This window comes from Neopsephotus bourkii, unplaced genomic scaffold (genome assembly GCF_033783945.1).
Source record: "Neopsephotus bourkii isolate Nb327-2 ecotype Australia unplaced genomic scaffold, CSIRO-AGI_Nbou_v1 NB_1630, whole genome shotgun sequence".
Classification (NCBI taxonomy): Eukaryota; Metazoa; Chordata; class Aves; order Psittaciformes; family Psittacidae; genus Neopsephotus; species Neopsephotus bourkii.
Genome location: NW_026902105.1, coordinates 6,793,416 through 6,809,306, shown reverse-complemented (window position 1 = coordinate 6,809,306; position 15,891 = coordinate 6,793,416). Strand labels below are relative to the sequence as shown.

The window sequence follows — 15,891 nt, the reverse complement described above, 5'->3', positions numbered from 1 at the left end:
TCTGGTAGGCAGCACACCTCTCTGGGGAGTGTCAGGGCAGTATATAGGTGCCTCCACATCTCTCAGAAGAGAGTCACCTACTACTATCATCCATCACCTTTTCTTAGTTGTGCTGGTTGTTACACAGGGAGCAGATCATGGTGATGTACTGAGCTCCAGTGTCTCTCCTGATGCAACAGATCTTTCCTCTTCAGTCTGCAGAGCAGTGAAGTGATTCTCCAAGGGCACCTCAGGCTTCAGGGGAAGTCTTTTCCACCTGCAGATCCTTATCATTGCAAGCTTCCATTCTTCTGCATTACTGGCACCCCTCTCTTCTGTGTATTAAGGTGTAGTTCTTGACTGTTTTACCGTGGGTCCACTGCAGACTGCTCTTGGAACGAGGTGTTCAATTCTTTTTAAGCCTCCCTGATGTTATACAGCCTCCTCACCACCTCCTGCAGCTCAAACCATGTGCCGCAGGAGGTCCTCCACATGGGCACACCGTCAGCAGGCAGGTCTGCTGCCTGTCCCAGCTCAAGGAGTGAGGTCTGGGCACTTCCTGCAGTCTGAGGTCTGCACTGCAGACTCTCCTTCAGGAGCTCCATCTGGGTGGAAGCATTGGCCAACACCACGGTAGGTATTGCAGACCTCCCAGCTGAAGCTACAGCTTTTGCTGGCAGACTAATGCCCACCATACTGCTTTGAGCATCAGATAAGATGAGCATGCTTGACCTGTGCAGACAGTGCCCCATTTGCTGGCCTATGAGGCCTTCAGGTCTCTCCACTTGACCATTAGAATGCCCCTCCCTCAAAGAGGTGCCTTCCCTGCATGCCCTTCCATACAAACTGCCATGCAAAATGCCACACGATGCCCTGACTGAGGTGCTGCACCAGGTTTGCCTACTCTGTTCACATCACTCCTGGTCACTCGTGCTCTCTAGAGCTGCAGTCCATGGGAGTAGGGAATGGCTGACATTACTACTGGCCCTGCCTGTGACTTATCAACCACTCTCATGTAAGCTGACAGCTCCTAGCAAGTCTTGGTGCTCTTCTGGGGTTTCCCTGGTTTGGGAAACCTGCCCACTACTCTGTGGTCCCTGTTTCAAAACCCCTGTTTTTTGTGGAACACACCTGCACTGGAGGTGTTCACCTCAGTGAACGAGGAATGTCTGGAAGAAAATGTGACATAATACTGACTGATGAAGAACAATTAAAATTTTTGAGATATTTACAAATTTAGAAATTTTTAATTTAGCACGAGCTATTGGAAAGTAATTTAGGTGTGGATGTTTCTAGTATCACCTTCTTTACCTGATGACTAAATTAGAAATACTGAAAGTAGGAATGCAAAGTTCAGATGCACTCTGCCTGATTCAGAACTGTGTTTTCCATCTAAAATGAGACTACTGTCAGTTTGTCTGTCTAATGCTTGTTAAAATAACTGCTAAATAACAACTGTGTGTATAGGATTTCCCTTCTGTCATCTCTGCAGGCTAAGCAGTTTCCATTGAAATCTTGGGATAATTGAAATAATTTCACAAAAGAATGCAGATTGCTTAACAAAAATGTTTGTTAAAATGCTACATATTCTTCTCGCTTTACCCTTTTAAGGCAGCAGATTAAATGCTTGTTCTTGAAGATTAAATTATTTCTCTTCTCAACACAAACATAAATTTTAAAAACTATATTCTACAGGAGTGTATAAAAGCCAGGAAGCTCGGCTAATGCTCCACATATATCTCATTAAAGCACCTTCCCATACATCTGTGAGCAAGCTGAAAGATGAAAAATGGGCTATGGATGGTTTTGTGAGTATATTTCTGCTATAAAAGAGAAGACTTTTTTTTTTTTTTAAATCATGATGATGTTCTACATTGAAAAAAATCCTGAGAAATATCAAAAGGAGTCTTGTTAGCAATACTGATTCATTAAATGACATGGAAATTTTATTGTAAGTTATAGGAAAACACTCTGAGGAAGAATATGGGAACGGGAATATTGTGTAGGTACAATTATAATGCATGTTAACAGAGAAAGCTTTCTCATACTTCTCATTGAATTTCATTCCAATATATTGTGGAATTTTATCATTATGAAAATATATAAATTTCTAGTAATATTTTAACATATAATATGAAAAATTTGTATGAAAAACAACAGGGTGCTTAGTGACAGCCAGCATGGCTTCACTAACGGGAAATCCTGCCTGACCAATTTAGTGGCCTTTTATGATGGGGCTACAGAACTGATGGACAGGGGTAGAGCAGTTGAAGTCATCTACCTGGATTTGTGTAAAGCATTCGACACTCTCCCACACGACATTCTTGTCTCCAAATTGGAGAGACATCAATTTGATGAATGGACCACTCGGTGGATAAAGAACTAGCTGGAGGGATGCACAACAACAGGTTGTGGTCAATGGCTCAATGTCCGTCTGGAGACCAGTTATGAGTGGTGTCTCTCAGGGATTGGTCTTGGGACCGGTCTTGTTTAACATCTTTTTCGCTGACATGGACAGTGGGATTGAGTACGCCCTCAGCAAGTTTACCCATGACACCAAGCTGTGTGGTTCGGTTGATTCGCTGGAGGGAAGGAATGCCATCCAGAGGGACCTTGACACATGTGTGAGGTGGGCTGATGCCAGCCTCATGAAGTTTAACCATGCCAAATGCAAGGTCCTACACCTGGGTCAGAGCAATGCCAGGCCCAGCTAGAGGCTGGGCAGAGAAGAGATTCAGAGCAGCCCTGTGGAGAAGGACTTGGGGGTGCTAGTCGATGAGAAAATGAACATGAGCCAGCAGTGTGAGCTTGCAGCCCAGAAAGCCAAGCATATCCTGGGCTCCATCAAAAGGAGCGTGACCAGCAGGTCGAAGGAGGTGATCCTGCCTCTCTACTCTGCTCTCGTGAGACCTCACTTGGAGTATTATGTGCAGTTCTGGTGCCCTCAACATAAAAAGGACATGGATCTGTTGGAACAAGTCCAGAGGAGGGCCACAAGAATGATCAGGGGACTGGGGCACCTCCCATATGAAGATAGGCTGAGAAAGCTGGGACTGTTCAGCCTGGAGAAGAGACAGGTCTCCTTCATGGAGACCTCCTAGCAGCCTTCTAGTATCTGAAGGGGACCTATAGGGATGCTGGGGAGGGACTCTTCATTAGAGACTGTAGTGATAGGACAAGGGGTAATGGGTTAAAACTTAAACAGGGGAAGTTTACATTGTATATAAGGAGGAAATTCTTTCCTGTTAGGGTTTCGAAGGGGGATGGGGTTGTAGCTGGGCTTGCCTCAGTGGGACAGTGCTCTGGAATTGATGAAGACTGGGAGACCTCCTGTAATCCTAGGGTGAAATTGGTGTGCTCAGCTAGCTCCCTGAAATGTCTGTACACCAATGCGCGCAGCATGGGAAATAAGCAGGAGGAGTAGAAACCTGTGTTAAGTCAGGAGATTATGACCTGGTGGCAATTACAGAGACGTGGTGGGACAGCTCACATGACTGGAATATAGTCATGGAGGGCTATGTCCTTTTCAGGAAAGACAGGCCAGCCAGGCGGGGTGGTGGGGTTGCTCTTTATGTGCGAGAGCAGCTACAATGCGTTGAGTTCTGTCCAGGGACAGATGATGAGCGAGTTGAGAGTCTGTGGGTGAGAATTAAGGGGCAGGCTGGCAGGGGTGATACTGTTGTGGGGGTCTGTTACAGGCCACCGGATCAGGGTGAGGAAGTTGACGAGGCCTTCTGCAGGCAGCTGAGAGCGGCCTCATAGTCACAGGCCGTGGTCGTCGTGGGGGATTTTAACTTCCCTGATGTTTGCTGGAAGGACTACTCAGCAACCCAGCCACAGTCCAGGAGGTTCCTCCAGTGTATAGATGATAACTTCCTCATGCAAATGGTGGATGAGCCAACCAGGAGAGGTGCGCTGCTGGATCTCATCCTCACTAACAAGGAGGGTCTGGTTGAAGGAGTGAAGGTTGAGGGCTGCCTTGGTTGCAGCGACGACGAGATGGTGGAATTCAGGATCTTGTGTGGTAGGGTCAGTAGAATAGCAAGTAGAATTGAAACCCTGGACTTTAGCAGGGCAAACTTTGGCCTCTTCAAACAATTGCTAGGGGAAATCCCATGGGCTAGGCTGCTTGAAGGTAAAGGGGCCCAAGATAGTTGGTTGTCATTCAAGGACTGCTTTTTCCGAGCTCAAGATCGGAGCATCCCGACACGTAGGAAGTCAAGGAAGAGGGTCAGGAGACCTGCGTGGCTAAATAGGGAATTGCTGGGTATGCTCAAGCGGAAGAGGAGAGTTTACAGGTCATGGAAGGAAGGGCTGGCCACTTGGGAAGAATATAAGGCTGCTGCTAGAGGATGTAGGAAAGCTGCTAGGATGACTAAGGCCTCCTTGGAATTAAAGCTGGCAAGAGGCGTCAAGGACAGCAGAAAGAGCTTTTTCAAATACATGGCAGATAAAACTAACACCAGAGGCAATGTAGGCCCGCTGATGAATGGGACGGGTGCCCTGGTGACAGAAGATACAGAGATGGCAGAGTTACTTAATGCCTTCTTTGTCTCTGTCTACTCTGCCGGAGGCAGTCCTGAAGAGCCCTGTACCGCTGAGACCTCAGATGAAGATAGGTCAACGGAGCGGTCTGCCTTAGTCGATGAGGAATGGGTTAAAGACCAGTTGAGCAATCTGGACATCCATAAATCCATGGGTCCAGATGGGATGCACCCGCGGGTGCTGAGGGAACTGGCGGAGGTCATTGCTAGACCGCTCTCCATCATCTTTACCAAGTCTTGGGAAACGGGAGAGGTGCCTGAGGACTGGAGGAAAGCAAATGTCACTCCTGTCTTCAAAAAGGGCAAGAAGGAGGACCCGAGTAACTATAGACCGGTCAGCCTCACCTCCATTCCTGGGAAAGTGAGGGAACACCTTATCCTTGGTGCCATCTTAAGGCATATCAAGGATAAGAGGGTTATGAGGGGCAGTCAACATGGCTTCACCAAGGGGAAGTCATGCTTGACCAATCTTGTAGCCTTTTATGAGGAAATAACACGGTGGATGGATGATGGCAGAGCGGTGGATGTGGTCTACCTTGACTTCAGCAAAGCGTTTGACACGGTCTCCCACAGCATCCTTGCGGCTAAATTGAGGAAGTGTGGTCTAGATGATCAGGTAGTGAGGTGGACTGTGAACTGGCTGAAGGAGAGAAGCCAGAGAGTTGTAGTCTATGGGGCGGAGTCTAGTTGGAGGCCTGTATCTAGTGGAGTGCCTCAAGGGTCGGTACTGGGACCAGTATTATTTAATATATTCATCAATGATTTAGATGAGGGAATTGAATGTACTATCAGCAAGTTTGCTGATGACACTAAGCTGGGAGGAGTGGCTGACACGCCAGAAGGCTGTGCTGCCATCCAGAGAGACCTGGACAGGCTGGAGAGCTGGGCGGGGAATAACTTGATGAAATATAACAAGGGAAAGTGTAGAGTCCTGCATCTGGGCAGGAACAACCCCAGGTTCCAGTATAGACTGGGGAACGACCTGTTAGAGAGCAGTGTAGGGGAGAGGGACCTGGGGGTCCTGGTGGACGACAGGGTGACCATGAGCAGACACACTGCCCTTGTGGCCAAGAAGGCCAATGGCATCCTGGGTTGTATTAGAAGGGGGGTGGTTAGTAGGTCGAGAGAGGTCCTCCTTCCCCTCTACTCTGCCCTGGTGAGACCTCATCTGGAATATTGTGTCCAGTTCTGGGTCCTTCATTTTAAGAAGGACAGGGACCTGCTGGAGAAAGTCCAGCGCAGGGCAACTAAGATGATTAAGGGAGTGGAGCATCTCCCTTATGAGGAAAGACTGAGGGAGCTGGGTCTTTATAGTTTGGAGAAGAGGAGATTGAGGGGTGACCTTATTAGTGTATATAAATCTATAAAGGGGGAGTGTCACGAGGATGGAGCCGGGCTCTTCTCAGTGACAAACAATGATAGGACAAGGGGAAATGGGTACAAACTGGAACACAAGAGGTTCCACTTAAACTTGAGAAGAAACTTCTTCTCAGTGAGGGTGACGGAACACTGGAACAGGCTGCCCAGGGAGGTTGTGGAATCTCCTTCTTTGGAGACATTCAAAACCCGCCTGGACACGTTCCTGTGTAACCTTATGTAGGCGTTCCTGCTCCAGCAGGGGGATTGGACTAGATGATCTTTTGAGGTCCCTTCCAATCTCTTAACATACTGTGATACTGTGATACTGTGGTGGTGAGGCACTGGAATAGGTCACCCAAGGAGGTTGTGAATCCTCCATCACTGGCAGTGTTCAGTGCCAGGTTGGACGAGGCCTTGGGTGATATGGCTTAGAGCGAGGTGTCCCTGCCCATGGCAGGGGGGTTGGAACTGGATGATCTTAAGGTACTTTCCAACCTTAACTATTCTATGATTCTATGATTCTAATATTAATATAATAGCAATTTTTTATCATTAAGCTAGCAGTCATGTTTTATTTTTTGGTGATGTTTCGAGAAATACGATGAAAAAGCTGAATTGTTATGTTTATGGAGAAAACAAAATAGATTGTTCCAATTAAGCATTAAATCCTTTTGAGGTTCTGGGGCTGAGGTTAGGTTTTAAAAGGATGCTTTTTATGAGGTTATATATGAGGTTATACTTTAAAAGGGAGAAGAGAACCCATGACTGGGAGGAGGAGAGGTCATGGAAAGGGATAAAAGGAAGTAACAGCTCAGGTGACTAGGGCTTGTTTAAACTATGAAAAGGAAATCCTGTCAGAGAACATATGGGAAAAGCAAACATTGCCCAAGATAATGCTAAGGCTGGAAAAAGCTTGAGTGTGATGAAGGCTTCTGACACTTTATTTTTGAGAGAAGGAAGTAGATTTTTCAGAAAACAAAGGGCCTAAATTGGCTGATTATGAACACATACATCCCTTTTACACCATCTTATTTGTTATGGAATTTGTCTCTTTTCTTACATTTCACCTATTGGTAAAGTACTGCAGATATGCCAATGTAAGCGCACATGCCAATAGAAGTCAACATTGAAATGCATGAATAAATTTATACAACTTGTGGCACTGCTTCAATAATAATTTTAAAAAGGTGTGAAACCAAAGAAAAAAAAAAGAAAAAGAAAAAAAAAGAGCTTAATAAATATACTGGTAAAAGGGCTTAAATCCCAGGCTTGTACAAACTTTAGGCTTCATGAACCTGCTCCTGAGGTGAAAAAAAAAAAAAAAAAAATGGTAAAAGCCAGAAAGTTATTTTGGGGCTTCTAAATGTACAAAAGTAACAGTACAGTCCCTAAATTCCATGCTATATACATACTGCTCCAATCTGACCAGTTTCTTTTTGTTTTCGATCTGGGAAGAGCTCAAACAGGTTATTTTAAACTGAAGTAAGAAATTCACCTTCTTCAGTGAAAACATAGATTCAGGTCATTGCTGAAGACACACTTAAGGTTCCCTTAAACTTCACTTTCTCAAGGAACCTGTCTTGGGACAACTGAATTTAAACCTAAAAACTATGCTGGGAAGCAAGTATCTGTAAATCTGTATACAGTGTTAGTTTAGCATGTACTTACCTTAACAAAGGAGATATTCATAGGATCACAACCCTTTCCTCCTTCTCACAATAGGGTGATCTACAATATAACTTGACCATCTACTACCTAAATAAATCAGATAATTATGAAGTATGTTAAATGCTTAAAAATATTGACATCATGAATTACTAGAAACTTTGTTTTGTTGTTTTAATACAGTTACAGGTAGTATAAGGTATTATATGTGATCATGTCTAAGTTGTTCCTTCAACAGTTCTGTCATTTCTTTTGAACTTTATAGATTTCCTAGAAAAAAGGAGGGTGTTTTTAATGGGGAGTAACTACCAGTAAAGCATATTAGGGTATCTCTATTACAAATAGATAGCTTGTAACAAAGTTCCCCCCTTTTAATTCTGAGTACTGTTTTTTTTTACAGGTTTCTGCTGAACCTGATGGAGCAACATATGTTTTTCAAGGATTCATCCAGGGTAAAGATTATGGACAATTTGGACTTCAACGATTAGGTATTCAGCAATTACCACTTCTTTTTTTCCATTTCATTGTTCCATATTCTCTTTTATCATGTCCAGTATTATAAGGGTATCCACAGGATGTTAACAGAATTGAAATTTAACAGAAAATTGAGCTAGTCATATTTTTAAAATCTCATTTTAAGTGTTTTGTCAGAAGTTGTAAGGAGTTATGTGTGCCTTGCAATGTACTGCTTAGTATAGCTATCATTTGTAATGTTTTGAGCAATGTATTTTCCACAAATACATGTAAAATGCATTTAGTTTCAAATCTCATTAACTCTTTAGAAAGTCCATGTTATAGAACACTTTCCTAAACTGATTTCTTGCTAATGGTGTTAAAAAACATTTCATCTAAACATTTGGTAGAAAAGTACAACTGAAAAATATTTGCAAGTAATTTTTTTGTTACTCTTAAAATCCCCAAATCTTACATGATGAGCAATTTTTTTTTCCCTGAAAATTGACTTCCTGATTCTATACATTCAGTTCTAATAGTCTTTATTTACCCTTTCTAATCTAATTAATAGTTTTCATTTATCCTTTCTTGGAGAAGGCAGCTTTGATAACAGAACTCTGGTAACAGCATTCTGTTGTGCTTTATAAGAAAAAAAAAAAAACATTTACTTGTTTTATACTGTCTCAAAAACTGTGATATTTCTCCTACCACAAGAATTTGAATTTATTAATACTGAAATCTTGAATGATAAAATACTATTGAGAAAACTTTAGAAGAGGTATCACTTCTCATTAATGCAATGGGTCCTTGGAGTGCGTATCTTCACATAAAATTCCTATATGTGGATGCAAAACTAGTTTCTTTCAGCTGCAAAGTATAGTCTACTTTTTTTTTTTTTTCAGTAAACCCAGGTAATTCTTTAAATTTTGAGTGTGCTGGAAGGGTTTATTAATGGACATATGAAGGAAAGGCATTTTTTTTCTGTTTCTCACTGTTATAAGTCACAGTAAAATGCAATACTTGGGGAGGGAGGTCTTGTTTTTCCCCGTATTTGCATAGGCAAATTCTTTGAAAAGATTTTTTAGAAATAATATCTTTATCAATAATTATTTCCTTTAAGTTAATGTAAAAAGTTATTTCCCTTTAATAACTTCTTCAAAATATTTGAAAGTCACCTAATAAAAATTAAAATGTAAGAACAACTTTGGCAAAGTGTCTGATAAAGTTTCATTAAAATTGTATTCTTAATTTGATTTTGTTGGGTTTTTTATTTTATTTTTTCTTTTTTTCAGCTGTAAGATTCTTTTCCTGTAAAATCGAGAAGGTACTTTTTATTGGGTTATACCTTCTAGGAACAAAATGATTCACTGAGGTTTAAATTCTGTACAAGATTTAATTGTAGTTAATACAATCAATAATACAGTTATGAAGAAATTTGCATTTAACACATTTTGTTATCTGTTATCATTATTTCATTCACAAAAACACAGAAATGGTTTATCTGAAACAAATAGTTTTATTTCTGTTCCTATAAAATTTTCCTACTAACATTTAATTTATCTTTTTTAATTTTTTATATTTTAGTATATTGATTATCTGTTTGGTTTTTGGTTGGTTTTTTTTTGGTTGGTTGGTTTGGGGTTTCTTTAATTCCTATATATTGCCTTGTAAGATCAAGAAAGTCAGAAAATATTGTGACCTACACAATTTTTAAAAGTCCCCTTTAGAGCTTAAAAAATAACTTTGAAGCTGCATTGTTACTCACTTCCTCACATTAAAAAGTTATACATCTTCTCTGGGTAGATAATCTAGCTAATGTATTCCTCAACCATGCAGCAGATCATGTTCTTATTTTTTCATCACTATCTGGCTTCAGCTCTTGTCAATTGTTCCTACCACTTTCATTCATGAATACCAGCACCTAATGAAATCAACATGATGAATTTTCAGGTTGCCTCTTCAGATAATTTACCCTTTCCTTTAAATGATGTTTGCTTTTCATACATGCAGTATTTATTAATTTCAAATTAATCAGTAATACACAAGTTAATCAGCAATATAATCAAACATATGCATTATTATATAATCGATTTTTGGTAACAGAGAATATTAATGTGTATTAATAACATCCAAAATGGAATGTGGCATGCCACACTACATTTACTTTCCAGATGGTCTCAGCATAGAATTGTATGTATACAGCTGAACAATTTATAATGACCCAATCTCAAGGTATTATTGAATTCTGAAGCCTGTGGAGTATTACGTGCTGGTGGTAGCAGACACATATAGAATTCATTACTTTTTTTTTTCTTTATTATTCTTTTTTAGGTCTTAACGTGTCTGAGGGTTCAAATTCTTCTAATCAGCCACATGGTACGAATAGTAGTTCAGTGGCCATTGCTATCCTTGTGCCTTTCTTTGCCCTCATATTTGCTGGGTTTGGCTTTTATCTTTATAAACAGAGGTGAGTACAAAGTATGTATATAGAATTACTGTATGACTTGGTGTTTTAGTGCCTTCAATCTTTATTAGTGTAAATAATTTCTTCTGTAAAACCATGACGTGTTTGCAAGGTATGCAAACCTAGCTCCATTAGGTCTGGCATAATGACTGAAAGATCGGTTTGTTGTACTGTTCTCTACTTGCATTCCTACCTATTTAAAATGTTATAAATTTCTCTTTTCATGATAACAAAATGGATGCTATAAATTATTGGCATATGGAGAATAATATAATGAATAGACTTTGTGTGTACTTACAGCTGATTGCCTGCATCTTTTTCATATGTGACAGAATTATGAGTCATATCTTCAGTAATCTATTTTAACGACTGCTCTGTTTATTGCCTTGCAAGTGTATGAAAGTATTATGCCACTGAGAGGTTTCATTATGGAACTGTTTCTGCATATGAAATTATTAGTTCATGTATAATTGTTACATAGCCACCAGTCCTTTCAATTTCAGTAGTCTAAATTCAGCTGTTTTGTTATTAGACCAGTAGTAGGTCTTTGGATTTATCTTCAAGTAATCTTTTTTCTATAGCTTTAAAGCATTAGATGACTAAAGAATAATCACTTTAATGACAAGAAAACTCATTGCCTACTAACTGCCAAAATGGTGATTTATATCTGGAAGCCTGATAACAACAGTTGTAATAAACTGTGCTGGATAACATTAGTTTAAAACACATCTGATCATTTCTAGATGGTACCACTTGTTTTGAAGAGCTTCAGAATATGAAAAAATGCTCATGTAACATTTTTATACATCTGCTGTAACTGTGTGGAATAGGCACTTGTCTTTACATTTTATACTGATCATTTACAATACAGTATGCATTTTGCATAGTAAAATAGGTGAAATGTTTTTAAGGGATTTAATTTTTATATTTTGAGTTATTTAGTGAACAAGAAAATGTTTCAGCTATAAAATCATTCTTGATAAATTTGTTGAGTCTCCAAATGCAAAAAGGAAATCTCAGTCATCTGGCTGGAGAATTACTGCATTTTTTACAAGATTTTGTTGTACTCTTAACTATTTATCATCTGAGCATCCAAAAGGAAATGCATACCACTTCTCAGGTTAACTATGTTTTTTAAGTGAACACCATTTTAAACGAATCATAAATCCTTTAAACTTTGAGAGAGTACTAACTTTGATCACACATACTGTAAAAAAAACCCAAGAGGTTATATTTAGCTTCTTGTTCAGATTCATATAGCACATGAAATCAGCAAGGAAAACTGCAGTTACAAGCACTCTTTGTCTTTCCTCTACAGGACTGCACCTAAAACACAGTACACTGGATGCTCTGTACATGAAAATAATAATGGACAAGCTGCTTTTGAAAACCCCATGTATGACACAAATGCAAAGTCTGTGGAAGGGAAAGCAGTAAGATTTGACCCCAATTTGAACACCGTCTGCACAATGGTATAATGTGGTAATGATATGTATTCAAAGTCTGGAAATTGACACACAACACAGTGCACACACAGTTCACTGGTTAAAAAAAAAAAAAGAAAAAAAAAAGCACACTTTTCAGGATATAGTGGGTCACCTTTTCCTGAGAATGATAGACAAGAATGGGTTGTGGTTATTTTGTTTTGATTTTGTTTTTCATAAACTGGATCGAAATTCTTTTTCGTGTATAACACGGAGAGTTTAAAAAAAAAAAATTGCTGCACTCCATGAGTGCTACTCACAGTTTATTTGCTTTTTTAAAAAGGAGGTTATTCTAAAAACATAAAACATATTTGCATATATTGGAGGAGCATCCACTATCAGTATTTCTGTGCTTTATAAAAACTATAATAGAGGGATTGGGTTAGAAAAACATTATAAGTAGAAAATAAGAGCTATACTTACAGGAGACAGTAGGTCACTGACTTCTCTTTAACAGTCATACGCTACATCTTTTTTATGAGTTTGTACCTTTTTTTTCATTTTTTGAGCCCGTTTAGTATTTTATTTTTCTCAGAACAGTGAAATTTTACAAGTCCAGGATACACTATTTAGAACTCAGCAAATACAACTATTTCCATGTGACAGAAGAAAAATGACAATATCATGTTCTTATTTCATGAATTTCCTTCCCTGCTTCACATCTTTCTTCCTTTTTTATGTTCCAAGTCAAACTTCTTTTCTCTGTTTCCATTAACAATACCTACAAATGGTCTACATTTCTTGTCAGTCATACAACTAGACAAATTTTGCAATCAAGAAGCAAGTATGAATTGAGCTTTGTCATGTGGCTATATTCCTTAATGTTGAAGACCACTCAGAAGAGTGATCATCCTAAGTTTCTTCAGAGGTGAAAACATAATGATATTTCCAATTAAAAAGTGCAGTTTACAGTAACATTAGTAATGATATCCATAGATCAAAAATTTAAGAGTTCATTTTTCAATCCATGCTAGTTAAGTCTAGATTATATCACATCATATTATTCCTTCAGCATTTTGTCAAAACACACGCACAAAGCATGGGAAAATCCCATTGAAGTTGATGGATTTTAGCAGATTTCAATGACCTTGGGATCAGACCTATAAGGCAAGAGGAAGCTATAATTTGGAAATACCATGTTTTTACATCTTTTTACCTATGTATTCTACACTTTATTTAAACAAATCCTTACAGCTAATGATTTAAAATTTAATATATTACTGTAGTGCAATGAAAAGAAAAAAAACCCAAACATATAAAGCCATGATTTTATTAGGGACAACACATTCATTTTAGGGACAATTCAGATTCCACAACCCTCAGATAGAAGTTTTAGACATTCCAGAATCACTTCTAAGAAAACTGAATTTTTAGTTTAACAGTTATTTCCTATCTTTTTCAGTGGCAACTCAGTAATTTATTTGATGTAGGTCATTGTCTTCCATTCATAGCATGACTCACAAATGCTGTGTGTTAGCCAGTGTGAATTACCTGTTATTGTCCCTTTCAGACATTAATAATTCTGTGAGAATCTAAACTTTTTATTACCGTAATAGAGAGTGCCTACCAAAAATCATTGTACCCAGGATTGCTGCTTGGATTTCTATAATGTTTGATGAATTTCTTATAAACCATTTTACAACACTTTGTTTTGAATATTCATACAACCTGTAAAACTGTATTCTACTAAAAGGATGCTGTTTTATATTTTATACCATTGGTTGTTATTTATTCTTGTTTATTCAAATGACTGCAATAACTATGATTCATTCATTAATGTTACAGTTAATACATTTGAGATTGTTTAAAATGTTTCTTCTGCAACTGGCTACTCCTCTTATATTAATGCATACACTTTTGTAAAGAAGTATATTTTTATGAAAAAGGATTTGTAAAAGTATGATGTAAATTTTCAGTGCAATGTAAACAAAATAAAAATGGACAATTGCTTTTTTTAACGATGTTTCTTCTTTGGAAGATGAGCTTTAAATTTATTTCAGTTATGAAGCCAAGAGAATAACCAAAATAATAATTCAAATATGGTGTTTTGTGGGTCTTAAAATCAGGTTATTTTTTTTTCTGAACCTTCCTGTGAATTTTAGATGAAATAGCAAGAATTTTAGGTGAAGTAGCAAGACTCAGATTTCTTTTACAAATAACAGTGAGCACAATGTGTTACACTGAAAAAAAAACCAAAAAGACCTATACTTGTCAACCCAATCAAAAGCACAGAAAACCTTCATTTTTATTTTAAAACGAAAAAAAAAAAAAAAGAAAAAGAAAAATTAAGTGTTCCTCAAAGTTGTAGACAGCTTACTTTGCACATGTATTTTGCTACCTTTTTCTGCAGGAAGAGGGTGTACGTATTATCAAACAGTACCAATGCATACAGTGTTTTCTGTCATTATAAGAAAGCAGTGTTTTCTTTTAATGATGTTGAACTGCAGCATAGGATCTTAATTATTTTACTATAATATTAAAACTGTCTTTTACCTATCCCTTTTGCTTGCAAGCATGGAAAGTGGATGACAAATCCTGATCAGAAATGATATTTATAGGATAACTGGTTGAAAAAGAAATTGAAATTTTGTTGTCAATTCTGTGCTCTATATAAACTGAAAAGGCCCATTCTGGCCCATGGTGAAATCACTGAAGGCTGTGTTGTTAAATACTTTGGAAAGAGGAGCAAGGAGTCACTTTAAATATGATACTGTGAGGAACATGCACTAATGTTTGTTTTGCAGGAGTTCTAGAGCAAATTGGTTAATTCTCAAAAGCAAAAGGAAAATACTATTTCACAGTGGCCAAACTTTCATATGCAGCCCAGAATCTGAAGGTTTTTTTTTTGTTTATGCATTATATGTTTTAACATCTAAAAGTAAATGAAACTTACATAGAACTTGTTCAACAATTCTATTAAAGCTCAAGCTAGTGTCCATTTTGCATTTTTCAAGATTTATACTGACTTAATTGTAATAGAGAATTAAGTATTCATAATAGTTTGTTGAGTTTCCATTGTTGGGTTGGATTTTTTTTTTTTTTAATTTTGTTTTGGGTTAGGGGTGTTTGTTTCTTTGTTATTTGTTTTTTATTGTAGTTCCTGAACTGTGTGACTCACAAATCATTTATGTGTGAACTGTTTAGCTTTCTAGTAGCAGAGTGGTTAATTTTCATTGGGGCATATGGAATTTCATATTTCAGTTCTTGACTGGAGTTGGTTAACACAGGCTACTCACTGTTTCTTGTTTTCCTCAGGAAGATAGCTAAAATTAATTAGACTCTCCCCTGTGAGGGTGGTGAGACACTCGAATAGGATGCCACAAGAATTTGTGGATGCCCTATTCCTGGAACTGTTCAAGGCCAGGTTGGATGGGACTTTTAGCAACCTGATCTATTGCAAGGTGTCCTGGCCCACGTCAGGGGGATTGAACTAGATGATCTTTAAGGTCCCTTCCAACCCAAAACATTCTATTATTCAATGATGCTATAATTATTGAATCAAACACACTACAAATAAAATCAGAAGTTTAAATTTACACAATTAAGCAGGACTGATACTATAACATTTGATTATATGAAAAAAAATCACTGGAGTAGCTGTGTTCCCCATTCATTATTTTCTACATGCTGAACCTATGGCAACTTAATATCCTGACTTGCTCAACCAGGAGTAAGAGTAGTTCTGAAAAGTAGGTCTCATACTTTTCTGAAAAGTTATTAATGTTGAAAACATATATAATTCTCTAGCACTTAGTCAACTATTCAGTGAATATGCTGTCAGTGCTCCATACTCTGCTGCATACAAATAATGCCAAATCAGACATACTAAGCTGATTAGGTCAAAACACTTTTTTGTCTGAAGTATACTAAGAACACACTTGTAGAAAGTGCCCTATCTCCCAAACAGACTGAAGATAACTTCTGTAAAAGGAGCTGCACATAA

At 38.2% G+C, this 15,891-nt stretch overlaps 1 protein-coding gene across 4 annotated transcripts in view; it reads left to right on the top strand.

Moving 5' to 3' along the window:
- The window catches only part of CSMD3 (CUB and Sushi multiple domains 3), a 600,129-nt gene extending 586,223 nt beyond the window's left edge, over positions 1 to 13,906 (top strand). For all 4 annotated transcript variants that reach the window (XM_061373410.1, XM_061373409.1, XM_061373412.1 and 1 more), the window contains 4 exons: positions 1,675 to 1,787; positions 7,948 to 8,035; positions 10,332 to 10,467; positions 11,783 to 13,906. In XM_061373410.1, the coding sequence (XP_061229394.1) occupies positions 1,675 to 1,787; positions 7,948 to 8,035; positions 10,332 to 10,467; positions 11,783 to 11,942 (497 nt within the window). In that variant the 3' untranslated portion in view covers positions 11,943 to 13,906. The remainder of the gene's footprint in view (positions 1 to 1,674; positions 1,788 to 7,947; positions 8,036 to 10,331; positions 10,468 to 11,782) is intronic.
- Positions 13,907 to 15,891: the final 1,985 nt, after the last annotated feature.